This window comes from Carcharhinus amblyrhynchos, chromosome 19 (assembly GCF_965287045.1).
Source record: "Carcharhinus amblyrhynchos chromosome 19, sCarAmb.v2.hapA, whole genome shotgun sequence".
NCBI classification, from domain to species: Eukaryota; Metazoa; Chordata; class Chondrichthyes; order Carcharhiniformes; family Carcharhinidae; genus Carcharhinus; species Carcharhinus amblyrhynchos.
Window position 1 is genome coordinate 20,651,579 of NC_137342.1, and position 21,533 is coordinate 20,673,111.

The window sequence follows — 21,533 nt, forward strand, 5'->3', positions numbered from 1 at the left end:
TGAATTCACGTGTGGGATGTGAATGGCACTGGCATGTATTGCCCCTTGGTAGTCTTCATAGAAGATGGATAGAAAATAATTATTTCTGGTAACACATGCCAGCACACAGTGCTTTACTGTTAATGAAGTACCTCTTGAAATAGAGTTGGAGTAATACAGTACAGGAACAACCCTTTGGCCTGATGAGTCTGCACGAACAAAACTGCACGAAATCTACACAAATCCCATTCTCTAGCAGTTGGCCTATACCCTTGAATGCTATGATATTTCAAGTGTTCTTCCACACACTTATTAAAAGTTGTGAGGTAATGTGGTGAAATGCAAAAGCCAATGCCCAGTTCCCACAAGCTGTAGTCAAGTCATCCATTTGAGTAAAATTGAATGTATGATAAATATTGGTGAAGACATGGGGGGAATTCACCTGCACTTAAAGCAGCATCATATGTGATGATACTGTGTCTTTAAGAAATGTATTTGAGTCATGTGTCTTGTGCAGGATTTTGTTTTAAACAGTCTGTTCTAACCAGTGCTGCTAGGTCTGTGACCTACAGCACTGTTATTACAGCAATATAACTGTTTCTAATTGCTGGAATGTTTGTTTTAATCTAAAGTAATGTTCTGTTATTTTAATGTTTCCTTGAGATTTTGCAAGATAGGCCTTGATTGGGCTGATAGAAAAAAATCAGGTTACTGGTTGGAGATATTCTTACGTAGGACTCAAATTCAGTTTGCTGTTTGGGACCTTTAGAGAGAGTTCGCTTTCTCTGTGTCTCTTTCTCTCTCTGGGTTTAGAGACTGGAATCTGCCAGGAAATAAGTGTTTTTCTGAGATTTTGCTGTTCGGGGACAGTTTTTTTTCTCTGGAGATTGCTGTATGAAAATTTGAAGGCAGGTGTCTGTCTGGACCTCTGTCCAGAGGCATTAAAAGGCTGGAAATGTAGCATCCACATCAATATATTGGTTTTTGGTGCTAACTGGTTCTGAAAAAGTGACATCTGTCAATGCAGCATGTTACTTACATCAGAACTATCGAGATTGCTAGTTGTTAAGAATTCTACTTTGTCATGTTTAAGTATTTTAATTGGTAAAGATTATGCTAATTCCTTTTGTTATGTTCTAACTTTGTTGTTAAAAATAAAGTTTACTTTAATAAAAGCTTCCCAGTCCGTTGAATCAGACCTGAAGCATAATACCTTATGCTCACCAGAATGTCAAAATCAAAAGGAATACATCAGAAAGCACCTTATGTGTACATATCCATCTGTGTGTTAAGGCCATCTGTCCCCTGCTTAGTATTTTAGGAGATAGCCCAAGTTATTTCCAACTCTTTTTGTTTGGGTTCCTTTATCAGCTTTTCTTCCAATCCATTCACAGTTACTAAAACTTCTTGATTAAGAGGGTCTCTGTTTCTGTCGTTGCATTCCTAGCTTGTTCCACAGTCCTCTTCCCTGTCAAGTCTACTTGACTCTTGCTCTTTCTGGACCATAGCTATATGATCTTTTTCACAAGTGATCAGACTCCTGTTTGCAAGTCTGTGATCTTTTCATGGGGCTATGATCTCTTTCCCATCCACAATAAGAACTTACCCTGTGATTTTTGGCTGTCTACAGCTTTAACTCATTTTGCTGATCTATGGGCCCTATTTCCTATCCTTCATTCTGCATATTTAACTACGGTTTGTATTTACTGGTGGTCTTTCTTACTGTTCCTATAATGGTGACATCCCTCCGCTTGCTGGCCCTGAAAGCATTTATGTTACATGCCTATTTTGGATCGTTGCCCTTCTGGATGAATAGCCTTGTCCTGCGCCTCAGTGTTATTTTGCTCTTAGTCAGCTAATCACATGTATGCTGCAGTTTGCTCCTAACTCCTTCCCAATGTGTGTGAATGTGAAGTGCATGGTGCCTCCTCACTTTCCATGTCTTAATCAGAATCTTTAAAGATGCAGTTAGTGCTTAATTAACTTTGAAGAATTTACCTTGACGGTTTGATTCCAATGCTGTGCAATCATTACATTTCCATTACTGCCTATCATTTAGCCAGGGTCTTTTCGCTCTTTCTGCCCTTCTTGTAATACACAGTTTCTCCTTGTCTGAACTGTTGTACTTGATGGTGTTATCTGTTGCCATAAGGCTTACTGAATATTTCCAAAACCTCAACTTTAATGAAAGCTTCTCTGTCTGCATGCAAAACATTCAAATAAGTACAAAAAGTTGAGCTAATGTGAGTCCCTTCTCGAGCAGGGGAAGCATCTGATGGTGCTGAAAGCAACTTTGGATTGTTTTCATATGCCAACTGGTATGGACTGTATTCCCCAAACATTTGCAATGACTTCTTTGCATCAACTGCCCCTGCCAGGGGCATTTGCATTTTGTGACCTGCTTCATTGGCCAGTGTTTTCTGTAATGTGTTGTCTATCACTGCCTGGTTTGCCTTGCACAGACCATTACTGAATGGACTCTGATCATAGTCATGTACACTGCAGCTATTCAAATGTTCACGTATCTTAACATTCCTTGTATGCAAATTCTCCGCCATTATCTATTAGCAACTTTGTTTTTATTAATGGCTGGTGTGTCACTGGCTAGGCCAGCATTTATTACCCATCCCAAATTGCCCTTAAGTAGGTGGTGATGTGCTACCACTTTGAACTGCTGCAGTTCATGTGGTGTAGGTACACTCACTGCGGTGTTTAAGAGGGTGTTCCAGAATTTGGACCCAGAATAAGTGAAGGAACAGTGACATATTTCCAATTCATGATAGTGAGTGACTTGGAAGGGAACTTCAGTTGGTGGTGGTCTTCCCATGTCGCTGATCCCCTATTCCTTATCGATAATGGTGATGGTTTTGGAAGGTGTTGTCTCAGGAGCCTTGGTGAGTTCCTGTGGTACATGCTGCTGCCACTGTTCATCATTGATGAAGGGCGTGAATGTTGTGGAAGGGATGCAGTCAAGTGGCCCTTTTGTGCTGGATGGCCTCGAGCGTTATTGGAGCTGCACTCATCCAGGAGAATATTCCATCACGCTAGTGATGGTGTACAGGCTTTAGAAAGTCAGAAGGTGAGTTACTGGCTAAAGGATTCCTAGCCTCTGAACTGCTCTTGTAGTCACAGTATTTCTATGGCTAGTTTAGTTCCTAATTCCGTTCCTACACATTTCTCCCGAACATTATTGACAATGGTCCATTTGTCCTTGCTGTGTATGGCCATGGATAGGCTAAATCTTGTTGCCATGTCTACAAAGTGTAGCAAAAGAAACCCTATCCTTTTAGGTCCATTGCCAATGTGTCAGTAAATTCCCTGGCTAGTGGCAAGTTCATAACATGGTGTCTTTCAATACTGAACACAAACTTCACACTGAGCCATGACTTGCTCAGTAAGATCATTGTATTCTTTATCAACCACTCCTGCATAGCGTTCTCAATTTTTATGGTGCCTGATGCGCCAACTGTCTGTGCAATCTCCAAATAATCATCTTTTTGTCCACCAAATTCTTATTCCCAGATGTTAACAAGACGACTTGAACTCTTTGATGAGAAATTTCTGTCTCCCTTAATAGCAGGCAGTAATGGCCAGACCTCGTAAATTACACTGCTCAGGCTCTGCAGGTATTGGATTGTTGGCTTAGATGCTGTAACATAAGTTATGAAATAACTAAATCATCAGCAAAGCAAAATGATGCTTTCAGTTGAAGCTGATAACAGCAAGATCTCTCAAATTATTTCTATCCATGAAATACTCTCCCAAAGATTGCTTTTAATTCTGTTTCAAAAATTCACTTTGCTGAGTCAGTTTCACGAGACTTCCAACCTATTTATTATTGCACCAAGTTGTATTTTGCTGTCTGCATGCCAAAAAATTAAGCTTGCATCTGATGGATCAACAATAACTGGGAAAATTGGAGATTAAAGTGAATCATGTTGCATTTGTTGTATATTGCTTTAACTTTCATTAGCTGTCATGCATTAGAAATTGATTCAAGTGGTGTGGAATAAATCATATAATCGATAGTCAACTGCATTGTATTTTTAAATGTATTTTTCTGTTATGCAACTCGGGTCAAGTGAGGAAACCGCCCCTGCCCCTCACTTTGAAGATGGCTTTTGCTTTCGGAGTTAGTTTCAAACGGATAATCAAGATACAAGTGAATGAAATAAAGCCTTCATAGAATATGGTTGAGTGCCCATTGCTTTCTCCCATTCACTCATTCGAGATATGAAGCAAAGACAAGGACAAGGATGGAGGAAACTACTTAAGCAATAAGATGGAATGGGGTACACCAGATGCTGAGAATAAGGGGGAAGGAAAAGGGGCTTAATGGGGAACTGAAGGCATGAATGCTGAAGAGGATTTTGAGGTTTTTGAAATCAATTCGATAAAAAATTGTCAGAGACAATGTGCAGTTAATCAAATGGCGGCAAATGTTATTTGACAACAGGACAATTAGAATTCTAGTGTTTGATGAGCAGATCTGCAAGTACACAATAAAGTGAAAGGCGATGCAGTTTGAGCTGTGGGATTCTGTTTAAGTCAGAACTGGTAGAGGTTTGATGAGAGTAAAGTGGGCACGTAAAACATTGGAGAAGTCGAACCTTTAAATGATGTAAGCATGAAGAGTTCCAGTGGTAGAAGGGAGAGACATAAGTGGAAATATGTAACGTGAAGGTAGAAGAAAGCAGTCTTGGTTAAGGACTGGATGTGGAGGAGGAATATACTGAAAACAGTCAAGTGGATCAGATGGTGTCTGAAGAGAGAAATAGAATTATTGTTTCGGGTTGGTGACCTTTCATTCGTTCTTAAATGTTAATTCTCTCTCTTTCTCACTCCCTCATACTCGTTCATTCCACAGTCGGACTCTACACTTGGTTTGAACTGATAGATCAGTAAATTCAAGGCCAGTGATTGAAGGGATTTATTCCTTACTCTTGCAGTTCTTCTCTCAGATATTAATAAATGTTTTTAGTTCTAAATTGAGAGTATAATCAGTGCACAGGTCATGTTTCTGGTTTGCAGGTTGTTAAACATTTATGAATCGTAACTTTTGTACCAAATTTTACAGATGTCTCAGACAATGCACAATTTGTAGGAAAAATTTATCTGGAAAATCAAAATTATCCTGTCATTCATTCTGGCAAGTGTGAACTTGAGAAAGTAGGATCTTGCCCCAAGTTGGGTGATTGTCACATTTTGTCTTGCTGTTTGAAATGATAAAACAAATCACTCTGTCAAGAATTATTTCGCATTCAAATAGAACACGCAAATATCTTAAAAACTCACAGCAATATTGTAGAAGCACGTTACTATCACCATGACATTTAGTATGAGCAACATAATTTGTGTTTGTAGGAATAAAATCTAGTCTCATTTATATTGCGGTCCTTGTGCTTTAGGATGGTTTCATTTAGGCACTGATCTCTTAGTGATTGGAGATTGGAAGCTCATTTCCGGTTAGAGTGTGATACCAATGTGTCTGGTTTATTTGTATACTGTTTCAGGGGAGTGGGAGAGAGTTGATCAGTAGGGAATGGAGTTTGCAGCATATAAGAGAACACAAGTGGAGAAAGGAGTAAGAGTGTTTTTGCACTTCACCCCAGAGATGTCTCGTAATACAGTTTGGGAAGCCATTATGTTGGGTACTGATGGGTTTGCAATGTTCATCCTGCATTCAATTCATGTAAAAGAAGAACAATATGGTGGGAAAAAAGTCCAAATACTTCTCCAAAAATCTGGAACTGTGGTACAATCTAGATTTCTCTTGGTGAGATTTGAATTTGTTTCAAAGCTTTGCCATTCCGGATCTGTATAAAATCCCTAGAGTGCAGAAGGAGGCCATTTGGCCTGCACCTGCACCAATCACACCCAGGCCCTATCCCTGTAACCCCACGCATTTACCCTACTAATTCCTATCCAATAATATCCAATTGACGTAAGGTTTTTACTTGCGTCAATTGAGCATTGTTTTCCCTTAACTTTTAGGCATTCCGTCCTTGTCAGGACATTAGAACATGGATCACTCCCTTGCCCAGTGCATGATTCAAAGGCCTACTCCCAGAGTAGTATCTTTCTCTCCTCTTTATCTGAAGGTCTGGTACTAGCTACTTAGTATCCTGCAGTTAAACGTTCTGTCGGCTTTTATAATTCCTCTCTGTTAACCCTTTGCTGGGCACATTTAATATGAATCGTTTTCCTCCATCATTATTAGTATGAGTATTGATCATTACTTGATTTGATTAGTGTGCATTTTGTAGACAGCAGAGTTCTGAATCAGTAGATCATTGTTGCAGTGAAAATTCCATGACAGATTATGGCCATGTTGCTGATATGCATTTGAAGCGTCTTTGCCAGCAAGACAACAAAACGCCTAATTCTATTTCTGCGGAATCCAATTACCACCATTTATTACAAATGCATTGGCCTTCTTGCATTGTGTATCCTGACATGTTCAATATTTCCAATTGAAGCATTATACATGTTTTCACAAACACAACTATTTATAATGGAACTTTCCACTTTAGCTTGAAGTTTCAATTCAGACAGTGTTTTCCTTTCATACAATGTTTTCCTTTCAATCAATATTTAAATTATTTTATCAGAATTTTATTTTATGTATCTCACTGTGGAATATTGATCCTGTATGGTCTGTGTCATGATCCTGCATAATCTGGCTTTTTCCCGGGGCTGAAATGGTTGCCACAAGAGGACACAGGTTTAAGGTGCTGGGGAGTTGGTACAGAGGAGATGTCAGGGGTAAGTTTTTCACTCAAAGTGGTGAGTGCGTGGAATGGGCTGCCAGCAACAGTGGTGGAGGCAGATTCGATAGGGTCTTTTAAGAGACTTTTAGATGATAGAGGGTTATAGGTAAGCCTAGTAATCTCTAAGTTAGGGACATGTTCAGCACAACTTTGTGAGCTGAAGGGCCTGTACTGAGCTGTACTTTTTCTGTGTTTGTGTTTCTATGTTTCTGTAATATGGCACATTTGTGTGCACAAGTTTCCAATTCCCGTGTCGTGAAATGCTGATTTTACCCAACAAAATTAATTACCAAAGAGGAATGAGGTGTTGTCTTGGAGATTTTTAAAAATGCTTTCTTGTGCTATCATTATTACTACCAAGACCAGTGTTTACTGCCCATCTCATGTTATGTGACATAAGAACATAAGAAATAGGAGTAGGAGTAGGCCATCTAGCCTTTCAAGCCAGCCCTGCCATTCAATAAGATCATGGCTGATCTGAAGTGGATCAGTTCCACTTTCCCACCTGCTCCCCATAACACTTAATTCCCTTATTTATCAGAAATCTACCTACCCGTGACACAGTGTTGTCTTTGAGCTGGTGGAGACGATAACCCCCTTACTATAGATTCCCTTATCCTGTCAGGTGCTGACTACTTATTAATTGAGTCAAGTGAAGGAATAATTGCTAATGTTCAAGTTGCTTTGTAATTGTACCTGCCAATGTCTACAACTTAAAATTATCTTTCTACCATACCAATTAACAATAAACATCCCTCAGACACTTCATTTTGTGTCACAGAAAGAATGAGATATTGAACAAGAGCAAGAAGGTACCCAGATAGAAAAGGTATTGTCAAATACCTTATAATTTTTTCCTGTATAGAGCTTCTATCTCCTGATTCTATCTATCTTCTGATCTCCTGATTTTACTGACTGCAGTCAGTACAGATAGGCAACAGCGCTGCCTCCATGATCATCCTCAACATCGGTGCTCCACAAGGCTGAGTCGTCAGCCCCTTAATATACTCCTCAAACACCTATGGCTGTGTGGCCAAATTCCCCTCCAATCTAATTTTCAAGTTTGCTGCTGACACCTCTGTAGTGGGTCAGATCTCAAACAATGACGAGACAGAGTACAGGAATGAGCTAAAGAATCCGGTGAACTGGTGCGATAATAATCTCTCCGTCAATGTCAACAAAACGAAGGAGCTAGTCATCAACTTCAGGAAGCCTAGTAGAGGACATGCCCCCTGTCGAAATCAATAGGGATGAAATGGAAATGGTCAAGAGCTTCAGGTTTCTCAGTGTCCAGATCACCAACAACCTGTCCTGGTTGCCCCCCACAAGCCAACACCTATGCTTTCCGAGGAAGCTATGCATATCCATTATGACTTTCACCAACTTTTACAGGTGCACCATAGAAGGCATCTTTTCTGGTTGTATCACAGCTTTGGTATGGTTCCTGCTCTGTCCAAGACTGCAAGAAACAACAAAGGGTCAAGAGCAAAGCCCAATCCATTACACAAACCAGCTTTCCATTCATTGACCATATACACTTCCCACTGCCACGGAAAAGCAGCCAGAATAATCAAGGACGCTACGCATCCTAGACGTACTCTCTTTCATCATCTTCTGTCAGGAAAAGATGAGCTCACATACCAACCGACTCAATAATAGCTTCTTCTCTGCTGCCATCAGACTTTTGAATGGATTTACTTATTAAGTTGATCTTTCTCTACACCCACCTTTGACTGCTTGGTGATGGTCCTGACCTTAAGCTTTATTTTCCATTAATCTGTGATTTGGTATTAAAGAATAGATCTCCAGTTGTTGTTTCTTTGAATGGTGACACATTTCCCTCTGCAAAAATTGCAACTAACCATAGTCTTTATTGTGTATGGATCATTTATCATCTTGGTTAGATTTACTCTTTGATGGTACCTTTCCATGTCCATATATAGGTGAGGCAAATTTAAGCACCAAATTTCAGCTTTGAGGGATTACTTTCTTTCATTGTAAGGAGAACTCTGCTTTTATTTCACTTATCAATTTGCTACTTCATTATATCTGCAGTAACCACATGAATACCTATTGAGCAGCTCTGCTTGGGGTTGCCTGCTTTTTGTTGGGGCGCTGTGGTAAACGAAGATGCTCCAAAAGCATTGGTCCAGAATATCTAGCTGAATTTCATCCATATCTTAGTGTAATTACTGTATGTTAGGTATCCATGATCTTTAGAGTGCACCAGTAGAAGCTGCATCAAAAGTGTCCCCACCTACCTGACCGGCTGAACATTCAGCTCTAAAACATGGGTTTCCTCCAAATGTGTCTATTGCAAAGTTTCATTACGTTTCACCCAGGTGTTTAGGTACATAGGACTTAGTCAGGTCATCATTGTCTAGCAAAAGTAGTTTATGCCTTTTATTATCATTTTGCTTGCGATGCACATTTGCCCCTCTGGGAGAATGAATGATGGTCAATTGGGTATTCCTTTGCTGTATGTATGAATCATGTGGCACAGAAGGACACCATTTGGGACACCATGCCTGTGCTGGCTCCTTGAAAGAGCTACATAATTAGTTCCAAACCTCTGCTCTTTCTGCATATTCCTGCAAATTCTTTCTTCTCAAGTGTCTATCTAATTTTTTTGTGAAATTTACTATTGAATCTGCTTCCCCTTATCCCTCAGTTAATGCATTCCTGATCATTGTAACTTGCTGCTTACAATAAATTCTCACTTCTGCTCTGGTTTGTTACCATTTGTATTAATTGTGTCCTTTGATTATCAACACCTTGACAGTATAAACAATTTCTCCTGAGTTCCTGAGTGAAAACTCCTCTTTCTGAAGACCTTTTATGAAATCTCCTGTTAACCATCTGTGCTTTTAAGAACAGGTCCTGCATCTCTCGTATCTTTACATTACTGAACACCCTCATCCTTTGTTTAATACTGGTAAATTACCTTTGCATTCCTTCCGAGGCTTTGAAATTCTTCCCGTAGTGTGACGCTAGGAGGCTATGTGGAAATGGCACAGAAAAGGAGTTGAGGTCAGCATAGATCAGCTATGATCATACCGAATGGCGGAGCAGGCTTGAAAGACCTGGTGGCCTAATGGTACTTCTACTTCCTGTGTTCTTACGCCCAGAAATGAGTGCACGATTTCAGCTGAGGTCCAACCATTTTTTTTTGAAAAGAGTTTGGCTTTACTTCCTCATACCTTTCAAGTGTAGTTGTTGAAGTGTTTGTGATTGTGTCTGCATTTTGGTGATAATATTTTCAGAAGGACTTTGCATGATTAATGCATTGATTTATTCTGAGCACTCTTATTTTCATGTGCACCTTCCCTTCTTTAACTTTCTTTTAACCTTATTTTACAGCATTACTTTACCAAATCTTTTTGACATTGCAATGTTTTTATGTGACTGCATCTGATACTTCCCGCTATAGTTCCAGTACTGTTGGGAGAGAAATTGTGTTTTCCTTGTAGCGACTCTTTTGATGTTCTTTATAGATCTTAAAGGTTGCATCCTCTTCCACATGAATGTTCATTAACTTTGCTTTTACCTGACCAACAGCTAATGTCTGAGCTGAAATATTATTTCCTTTAGAATTGCCTTTTGTAGTCTGGCCCAGTGGTCTCGTTTTGCATTATTGTTGTACAGATATTTTTGCAGATATATTTAACACCTTTAATTATTTTTCATTCCTGCAAAGAACAAACATTTCGGATATTACAAAATACAAGGCTATTAGGAACTTGTGATCCATTTTAGCATTAATAGTACAGCCACACATTGTTAATTGAACCTTTTACAAGCAAGTTGATGCTTAGTAACTTTTCTACATCTTCGCAATAGTCAAGGAATGTGATACCTAAGCAGGAAGTTGCTGCTGATCTTTAAAGCTTTGTGTTAGAATGTTATTCAGTGATTCCTCAGTTTACATTTTTATTGGCTTTCAGGATAATAGATTTTCACTATCAACGCTTGCAGGAAGGAGCCTTCACTTTGTCTCCCATGTTTCCGCTTCTGATTACAGATCTGTTAAATTTGTTTTTAATTTTAGTGATTGTACCAAAGAATCCCTGCATGACTTCCTTGTGCTATTGTCTTTGACTCATTAGTTGCTGAGATTTTTACATCTATGGGTCTAATGGCATTGCCATTGATTCCAAGTACTCAATGGTCTTAAGTTGCAAGTTTAATCTTTGAACAACTTAAGTATTTTCCGGAAAACTAACATTCTGTTTCCATTTAAGCCAACCATTATGCCAGCCATTAATGCATTAACATGGTGCAGAAATTTGCACATAATGAATAAATAACCAAGCTGCAGGAAGCAATGAGCTTGCATAACTCACAACTATTTTATGTTTCAATTTCATGCAACTTTCGTTGCCAGAAAGTTGAGGGGTGTAATTTGATAGAATTTACGAATACAAGATGATGTACTTTATTTTGAAACAGAAAGCTTGAAATGCTTGATTTTTAATAACTGCATTTAAGTCCCTGAGCTGAAAGCATATATTATGTATGAGAATTTTTCAGCATTCCATCAGTATTTTAATAACTGGTGAGAAGTAGACTGTGCTGTGAAGTAATTCAGTGAGTCGGTAGTTTGAAGCAGAGTTTGTGCTGTTGAATTTTGTCTTTTGTGCATTGAGTTAAACCTTGTGCCAAGGCACTGTGTGAAATTTGGGCATTGACACATTGAGTGGCAGTTTGTTTTTGTAGTGTTGGAATCATCTGTAGGGTCGGCCAAATGGATTAATCCAATGGATGTTTGGTAAATGAACTTGTTAATATTGATAAGTACAAATTATATTTCTGTACACTTAGAATAGGATATTCATCAGGGTTTTCATTTTTCTAATTATAATCCTGGTTAGTTCTTGGCATGGAGTGGCTGTCTACATAAAATGGGTATTATGGATGAACGATATCAGATGATTTCCTCTAAATCTGTCATTCTTAAGATTTCTGTCATGTATTTTTTGTCATATGCCATAATGACTGTATATGATGTCGAACCACAAGTGCTCTATTCACACTAGAATGTAAGCATTTATTATGCTGATGTGACATTGCAATTTTGCATGCTAATTAATATCGCACCCTAACACTGTTAACACAGTGGACATACTATCTCAAAATTAGCTGTGGTTCTTGCACAAACCCTTTGCTCTACAAACAGGAGAGAGGCGAATTAATCTTCTTTCTCCTCTCGCCATCTGTCCATAAGTAGAGTGCTTTTTCTTGCATTATAATTAAACTGTAACAAGTTTTCCAAACCCTTAGTCTGTGTGGTCCAATATTATAAGTAACTCACAGCAAACACTCTCTTCATGATTAATTCAGAAGGTAAGTTTATTCCTATTCAAACCTGGGTCATGGTCAGATGGGGGTGGGAGGGGTGTGGATGGATGGGAATGTGTGCAACTTCATGCACACACATATACATCTGCAACAGAGGGATAGTAAAAGGAGGGAGTTTTACAACCGTGGATAACCGGTACGAAGGAATCAAGGGTCTGGTGAGGAGGAGTAATTGAAAGAAATCGGTGTCATCAGAAAAGTAGTATTGGAGAAATTACTGGGACCGAAAGCTGATAAATTCCAGGATAGTAAAGGAGGTGGCAATGGAAATAGTGGATTGTCATCTTCCAAAATTCTGTAGCTTCTGGAACAGTCCTGGCAGATTAGAGGGTGGTAAATGTTGCCCCACTATTTAAAAAAAAAGAGGGAGGGAGAGAAGGAGTTCCAGACTGGTTAACCAAACATCAGTAGTAGGGATAGTGGTAGAATCTATTGTATAGGATATGATAATAGGGCACTTAAAAAATATCAATGGGATTAGACAAAGTCAGCATGTATTTAAGAAAGGGAAATCATGTTTGACAAATCAATTGGAGTTTTTTTTTTGAGACATAAGTAGCAGAGTAGATAAAGACAAACTAGTGGATGTGGCGTATTTAGATTTTCTGAAAGCTTTTGATAAAGTGAGAGGTTAGTATGCAAAATTGTAGCACCTTGGACTGGGGGTAACAAATTGGCATGGGTTGAGAATTGGTTAGCAGACAGGAAACAGAGTGGGAATAAATTGGGTCTTTTTTCTGAAGTGACAGGTAGTGGGGTCCTGAGGGATCAGTGCTCGGACCCAGCTATTCACAAAATAAATCAATGACTTGAATGAAAGAGCTAAAAGTAATATATTCAAGCTTGCTGATTTTGGTGGAAAATGTGAATGGTGAGGAGGATGTTAAGAGGCTTCAAAATGATTTAGACAGGTTGAGTGAGTGAGCTAATAACATGGCAGGTGTGGTATGACATGGATAAATGTGAAATTATCCACTTTGGATGGAGAAAATGAATGGCCAAGTGTTACTGAAATTGTGATAGATTTGGAAATATTGACTTGCAAGGGAACCTGGGTGCCCAAGTGCAATCACTGAAAGTAAGCATGTGGTACAGCAAGCAGTTTGGAAAGCAAATGATATGTTGGCCTTCATTGCAAAAGGACTTGAGTACAAGAGCAAGAATGTCTTAGCGCAGCTAACACAGGGCCTTGGTGAGACCACATGTGAAGTATTGTATGCAGTTTTAATAACCATCTAAGAATGGTTATACTTGTCAGGGACAGAGTGAGTGCATCGAATGTTCACCAGACTGTTTTCCTGGGAAGACAGGATAGTGATGGGAGAGATTGTGTTGATTGAGCCTGTATTCACTGGAATTTAGAAGAAGGAGAGGGGATCTTACTGAAATGTAAAAAAAGTCTGAAAGAGCTGGACAGGTTGGATGCACAGCTGTTGTTTCCTCTGACCCAGTGAAGGAGAGGCGTCTCGAATAAATGGTCACAGTCGCAGAATAAGGGGCAGGCCATTTTGGAGTGAGATGAAGAGAAATCTCTCCACTTAGGGTGGTGAACCCGTGGAATTCTCTACCAAAGGTGGCTGTGGAGGCCACTGGATACATTAAAGAAGGAAATAGATAGATTTCTAGATTTGAAAGGAATTAAAGGTTATAGGGAGAGCGTTGGAATATAGTGTTGAGATAGAGAATCAGCCATGATCATGTTGAATGATGGAGCAGGCTCGAAGTCCTGACTTACCGACTCCTATTTTCTATATTTCTATGTAACGGAAATGGATATTAGTTGATGTGATTTCCAGAGTTCGGAAAGTCTCAGTACTCCTTTGGAATGGAGCTCGGTTCAGATGTGTCAATGGTCGGAGGCTGCTGCACAAAAGTCCTTTAAAGTGATTGAGGAGACAGCACAAAGAGGACTCTGTATTTAGAATTCTTAGCAGTGGACGGTCAGATGCTTTTAAAATAAAACAGGCTTCAAGAGGTTGAAAGGTTGTGGCCAATGCGGAGTCCTGCCATTATTCTTTGCAGTTTGGAGTAATCAGTTGACTAGTCTGGGAGGCTGGAAAGGTATTAAAACTGTCCAAGAGGTTAGAAACATGGGGTCGTGTGATACGGGCTATTATGAGTTAAGTCCAGCTTCACACACAGTTCCTGTGCCTCTATTCAAAATACAATGCTTCGCTTAGGAGTGAAATGATGGCTGTTAACACCTCTTCAGGTGCAACAGGTTACAATATCACTCTCTTGGTTATTGCTCCTGCCCAACACTCAGTTTGTCTGTTAGTGTTATGGTTTTGTGATTATTAAGGTGGCCTTACAACGGAGTGTGAGATTCCACAAGGATCAGAGTGGATCTTTTAAAAATTGGAAGCTACCAGGACAGATGGCCAATCCTGAGAGTCATATGACCTGTCGCAGCCATCATTTAGTTCAGCACAAGTCCATTTTAACGTAGCAAAGGAACAATATTGTTTGACGTGCACAGTTTTCAGTTCTTTCATGTCTTATTCGCATGTCATTCATAAATTGCATTAACCTGGCTTTCCCCAGTAACTTGGCATTCCTCTGTGGAATCCTAATGGATAATCCTAATCGAAACCACGTGGTCATCTCAGTGGCAGAATGCATTCTCATTATGCAAGGAATTATCCTGGATTTTTCTAATCTTGCTTGATGCTTTCTTCAGGGTAGCAATGAGCATTCCTTCTGACTGCAAAATCTGAGCTATTGATCTCAACTTGTGAATTGTCATGGGGCTTTTCCTGTTAGGTTGACAGTATGAAATGGCATACAGCCTAAAGGAATGCATTTTGCATAATTCACACAGATAAATGAAAGCCACTAATAATCAGTTAGCATCACTGCTTCGCAACACCAGGGACCTAAGTTGAATTACGACCTTGGGTGACTGCGTGGAGTTAGCGCATCCTCCCCGTGTCTGTGTGAGTTTCCCCTGGGTACTCTGATTTTCTCCCATACTCCAAAGATGTGCAGGTTAGACGGATTGGCTATGCTAAATTGTCCCGTTGTTTCCCCATATGTGTAAGTTAAGGGGGGGGGGGTGGTGGTGGTATTACATGGAACTATTGGGATTGGGCCTGGGTGGAATGCTTCGTTGTAGAGTAGATGCAGACTTGATGGGCCGAATGGTCTCTTTCTATGGGATTATATGTCAATCAAACAGTACACAATTGCATAAGCATTTCTCTTGAGTGATATGGTATGTAAATATTCCAGTTTTAATGCGGGTATAATAAGTGCTTTACAATTCCTAAAGAAGATATGTTTCCTTAAATTAGCTATACAGAGTGTTTTAAATTATTTTCACCTTCTGTGTTACATTTGCTCAACAGATTGAGACCTTATTCCACCCATTCTGTAAACTTTCAGCTGACTGTTAAATCTGTACAATAAACGGAGAAATGAACATTCCAGTATGTGATTGTGACCAACCCATTGTCTGATTTAAGGAAGCCCTGTTGCACAGTGCTAATGTCCCAACTCTGGACCAGAAACTTCAGGTTCAAGTCCAATGCCAGGACTTGCTGGTCACTGAAGGAGTATCCATAATGCTGTTCAAGGGGCTGATAATCAGCTTGGGGGTCCTTCTGCCACTTGCCCTACTATTCCCCAAAGGGAAGAAGATTTGTGCCAGAAGATGTACTGCAAAAATGTCTGTCTTGATGGGTCAGGCTGTAAGTCATTATCATGAATCGTAATATCTTTTGGTCAGTTTTTTTAAAACATGTATCAAAGGTGCCAGCAAAGAATGGATTAAGTTGTCTCGTTCTTTATCCCCATTTGCTGAATGCTTTGTCATATGATTTTTCGGAAGCAGTATTTACACAAACGTTTTTACTCATTTTTTTGCTAGGGTTAAGAAAATCTTTCACAAATAAAGTCTTTGCTCTTTGGAATGGTTGAAAGCTATACTTCCTTTAAAATCACTTCAAATTGTGATCATGTTTTAGATTTTGTTTACATTTCTTGATCAGTGCCTTTTTTTCCCCTCTAATCAAGGCAAAGTTAAAAATTAGTTATTAGCCACAAGTAAGCTTAAGTTAGTACTGTGGAAATCCAACACTCCCGTACCTGTTTGGATACATTGAGGGAGAATTTACCATGGCCAGTGCACCAAACCAGCACGTCTTTCAGACTGTGGGAGGGAACCGGAGCACCTGGGGGAAACCCACCCAGTTACGAGGAGAACACGCAGACTCCACACAGTGATCCAAGCCGGGAATCAAACTCGCCCCTGGTGCTGTGAGGCAGCAGTGCTAACTACTCTGCCTGCATGCCACCCCCAATTAAGTGCTTTGAATTGCTCTTCCAAGTGCTGGAAGCTATAGAAATGCACGTTTTTGTTGTTGCATGGAAAGCTTTGCCTCTGTGTGGGCTTCTAGTCCAAGCAAATCATGTATCTCTTTCTTTTCAAGGACAACTATACTTTCGCACAACCTGGAATTCAGAGGAAAGTAAAAGCATTGCAAGAGCTTGTTAGCCGGATTGATGGTAAGTCTGATCCATTCTCGGGCACATGTTAAGCAGAACAACAATGTGTTAAGACTGTCTGCTTTAAGAGGAACTGTACAAATGTAATGGCCAGTATCAAGTTGACTACTCACCATGATAGCTTGGTGGCCTTTTGGAGATGAGGTGTCATCCTCAATCAACTTAGAACATTGTGCCCTTTGCGAGATCAGTGTTGTGTGTCGTTTAAGGGGAGCTGCCAGAGCATGAGCAAGTTTCATTACTTTTATTAAAGCAGCATAATCAAACTTCAATGGCAATTTTTTGTTGGAAGAGTAATGGCTGCACAAGGAAACCAGTCAGCATTCAGTTTGCATTAAAGTCAATGATTGTTTTAATTCTGCAGGCAGCCACACTGATTGTTTATGGATGCCCTTCGGCATTTAGCCCTGTGCCACTATGCATCCCAGTCCTACCGAGAATGCTGAAATCACTTGTGCGATGAATCTGAGTAATTATCGACCCTGGAATATACTATGCCATCTTTACAAATTCGGGTAAATGATAATTTTTGCAGGGCAATTTCAGATTGCCATTTTAGACACTGACAGGGAGATGTGCGGCTGCTTTTCTTGTCCGGAAAATAACATCATCTGTAAAATTCTGGTTTCCATGGTTCTGTGACGAGCTTTAATTAATTGCTTTACTTCGGATAATACAAGCCATTCTGATATATTCTCCAGATATTTATTGCAATAAATGAACGGAACTGTTCATTGGTTGAATTGCCTGATACAATAACTGAGCATATGTCAGTGGTGTTAAAAGCTTTGCAAACTGAAATAAATAAGTTCATTAATGAAACTGATTTGCCTTTTGATAGGTATCTAGTTTGAAACAAGCTTCCCAAATAGACTCAAACAGTTGTAATCAAAGCACTATTGCTCATTTGGCACTAAATTGCCTTTGATTGTGAAGCTGATAGAAAACTCAAAGGTCTCAAATTTCAAATCAACTTCTCACGAACACTTGGCATAAACTAGTTTGTCTTTAGCTATAACATTAAAAGAATAAATGTTGCAAAAACTTGAAAAAAAAGGGCACATTAAATGACCATTAGCTTTTTCTAGAAGTACATTGTTTTAGGTGAGAATTTTTCAATCTAAACCTGTATCAGTTGGATCATTTCAGTTCAGCTGTAACATGAAAGCAATTGGAAATAAAGTATATGTTCAGTTTGATAGCATTGCCTGCAATGTGCCTTCCTGCTGACCCAAATCGAGGTTGGTAAATCCCCTCGTCGTTTTATTTTCCAACTGGGTGAAAGTCTCTTTTCTCCCCAAGTATATGATTCACTGCTCCCATCAGAAAATACCCCAACAAGATCCTGGATCAAGTTAAACTTGCACCTCTTAGCTCTGAAGAAACACAAAACACTGCACGATATTGCCCCAAATTCAAAAGGAAAGGTGGAAAGTCCTGAATGAAAATTCACCCCGGATTTTTTAAGCAAATACACTGACAATTTATGAATCGTTGATATTTCTATCCAAGAAACATTTGGTATCTTTGGACAAATTGCCTGTTTATATTTCACCATTTCCTGCAGTCAGTGGTTGTGTTTCACATAAGGCATTCTGGGAGAAATTGAAGGCAGCCTGAAGCCATGTTGTAGATCTGAATGAAATCATAACTATCATATATCATAACTACAATCTTTTTCATTACATTGGCAAGAAAAAATAATTGTGATAGCTGTTATAAAGGGGAAACTGGCCATAATCATGTCATACTTAATAGTCATGTCATTTTGTTTGAAGGAGAAGCTTTAACTATCCCAGATGGTACAAACTGGAGTTCCTTCGAATCCCTGCCAATTTCTTTGAGCCAAATAAATCACTGTTAGTTTAATTTATCCAGAACTTGGAATAATCAGTCACAATTGATTGTTTGGACAGCCACAAAGGACATCCAGGGGTAAAGGAACTTGCGAAGTTGTTGGTTTCACATTTAGTTGCCAAGATTTTTTATAAAGAAATAAAAAAGAAAACAGTTCATTATTGGCCTGTAACTTCCTGGGTCCCCAGTGTCACACGTGGGGAAGTACCGCAAAAATGGACCGGAGAATCCCTCTCATACGCTCCTAGCTAAGGGTCTACCCGCCAATTGTACAGAAGGGCTATCTTTCCCTAGATAATTGCGGTGTGTTGGGGACTGTCTGACAAAGTGATTTACAAAGAACATAGAAAATTACAGCACAGGAACAGAGCCTTCAGCCCTCCAAGCTTGCACCAACCATGCTGCCCTATTTAAATGAAACCTCCTACCCTTCTGGGGACCATATCCCTCTGTTCCCATCCTATTCATGTGTTTGTCAAGATGCCCCTTAAAAGTCACTACGTATCCGCTTCCACTACTTCTCCCGGCTACAAGTTCCAGGCACCCACTACTCTCTGTGTGAAAAATCTGTCTCGTATATCTCCTTTAAACCTTGCCCCTTGCACCTTAAACTTGTGCTGCCTAGTAATTGACTCTTCCACTCTGGAGAAAAGCTTCTGACTATTCACTCTGTCCATGCCTCTCATAATCTTGTCGACTTCTATCAGATCTCTGCTCAACCTCCATCATTCCACTGAGAACAAAACAAGTTTCTCCAATCTCTCCTCATAGCTAATGCACTCCGTACTGGTAAATCTTTTCTGTACCCTCTCCAAAGCCTCTACATCCTTCTGGTAGTGTGGCAACTAGAATTGAGCAGTATATTCCAAGTGTGGCCAAACTAAAGCTCCTCAAAGCTGCAACATGACTTGCCAATTTTTAAACTCAATGCCCCAGCCAATGAAGGCAAGCATGCCATATACTTTCTTGACAACCTTCTCCACCTGCATTGCCACTTTCAGTGACCTGTGTACCTATACATGCAGATCCCTTTGCCTATTAATACTCTTAAGGGTTCTGCCATTTACTATATATTTCCTATCTGTATTAGATCTTCCAAAATGCATTACCTCACATATGGCTGGATTAAAGTCCATAAGCCATCTCTCCTCCCAATTCTCCAGCCGATCTATATCCTGTTGTATCCTCTGCTGGTCTTCGTTGCTATCCACAATCCACCAACCTTTGTCGTCCGCAAACTAATCAAACCAGTTAGATTTTCCTCCTAATCATTTATATATATTACAAATAGCAAAGGTCCCACTACTGATCCCTGAGGGATCCACTTGTCATAGCCCTCCACTCAGAAACACACCCTTCCACTGCTACCCTCTGTCTTTGACTGAGCTAGTTTTGTATCCACCTTTGCTAGCTCACCTCTGATCCCATGTGACTTCACCTTCTGCACCAGGCTGCCATGAGGGACCTTGTCAAAGGCCTTCCTGAAGGCCTTAAATTGCTAACTTCAGATGGTTCTGCCAGTTTTATATTCATAGTTAGTCTCAGAGTTAGAAGGGGAAAAAAGCACTTCTAACTTCATAACTACTCTGAAGACCTAGATTGACTGAGACCCACAAGGAACACCCCGCATGTCCGACTCCTCAGCTGCCATCCCCACCCCCACCCAAAGTCTACATCAGCCCACTGTGCCGTCCAAACTCCCATATCCACTATATCCACTTACTTCAGAAGCTTACCTCCTCCCTGACCTGTTTGAGGCTGGGATCTTATCACCGTTCACACAGGTCAGATTTTCCAAACCCACTTCATAAGAACATAAGAAAATAAGAAATAGGAGCAGGAGTAGGCCATCTAGCCCCTGGAGCCTGACCCGCCATTCAATAAGATCATGGCTGATCTGTCGTGGCTCAGTTCCACATTCCCGCCCTCTCCCCATAACCCTTAATCCCCTTGCCTATCAAAAACCTATCAACCCGCGTCTTAAAAATATCAAGCGAGGCAGCCTCCACCACTTCAACGGGCAGAGAATTCCAGAGGTTCACCACCCTTTGAGTGAAGAAGTTCCTCCTCAACTCCGTTCTAAACCGCCCCCCCCCCCCCCCACCTTATCTTGAGGCTGTGCCCTCTAGTCCTACTGTCCTTTCTGAGCAGGAAGAGCCTCTCCACTTCTATCCTATCCATCCCATTCAACATCTTATACGTCTCAATGAGATCTCCCCTCGTTCTTCTAAACTCTAACAAGTACAAGCCTAGTTTATTCAGCCTCTCCTCATAGTTCAACCCCCTCAACTCCAGAATCAGCCTAGTAAACCTCCTCTGCACTCCCTCCAAGGCCAAAATATCCTTGCGTAAGTGCGGCGACCAAAACTGCACACAGTACTCCAGCTGCGGCCTCACCAGTGCCCTATACAGCTGCAGCAAGACCTCCCTACTTTTATATTCAATTCCCCTCGCTATGAAGGCCAGCATCCCATTAGCCTTCCTGACCACCTGCTGCACCTGCAGGCTGGGTTTTTGCGACTCATGCACAAGGACCCCGAGGTCCCTCTGCACCGTCGCATGCTGTAGTTTTTCGCCACGTAAGTAATAGTCCTTCCTACCATTATTCCTACCAAAGTGGACCACCTCACATTTGCCAACATTAAATTCCATTTGCCAGTTCCTGGCCCATTCGCCCAGCCTATCTAGATCCTTCTGCAGACTCTCCACACCCTCCGCACAATTTGCCGTTCCACCAATCTTGGTGTCATCAGCAAATTTCGACACCATACACTCAGCTCCCTCCTCCAGATCATCTATATAAATGGTAAATAGCTGAGGCCCCAACACTGACCCCTGGGGCACTCCACTAGTCACCGACCGCCAATCCGAACAGCACCCATTGACCCCCACTCTCTGCCTCCTATTTGACAGCCAATCCTCTATCCACGCTAACACCCTACCCCCAACTCCATGCCCCCGACCTTCTGTAATAATCTCTTATGAGGCACCTTGTCAAACGCCTTCTGAAAATCTAGAAACACCACATCCACCGGCTCTCCTCTATCCACTGCCCTAGACACA

The 21,533-nt window shown here is 40.5% G+C and overlaps 1 protein-coding gene across 4 annotated transcripts in view; it reads left to right on the forward strand.

Annotated features, from left to right (window-relative positions):
- tbc1d22a (TBC1 domain family, member 22a) overlaps positions 1 to 21,533 on the forward strand; it is a 373,403-nt gene that overhangs the window by 166,436 nt on the left and 185,434 nt on the right. For all 4 annotated transcript variants that reach the window (XM_080207367.1, XM_080207368.1, XM_080207369.1 and 1 more), the window contains one exon: positions 16,538 to 16,613. In XM_080207367.1, the coding sequence (XP_080063493.1) occupies positions 16,538 to 16,613 (76 nt within the window). The remainder of the gene's footprint in view (positions 1 to 16,537; positions 16,614 to 21,533) is intronic.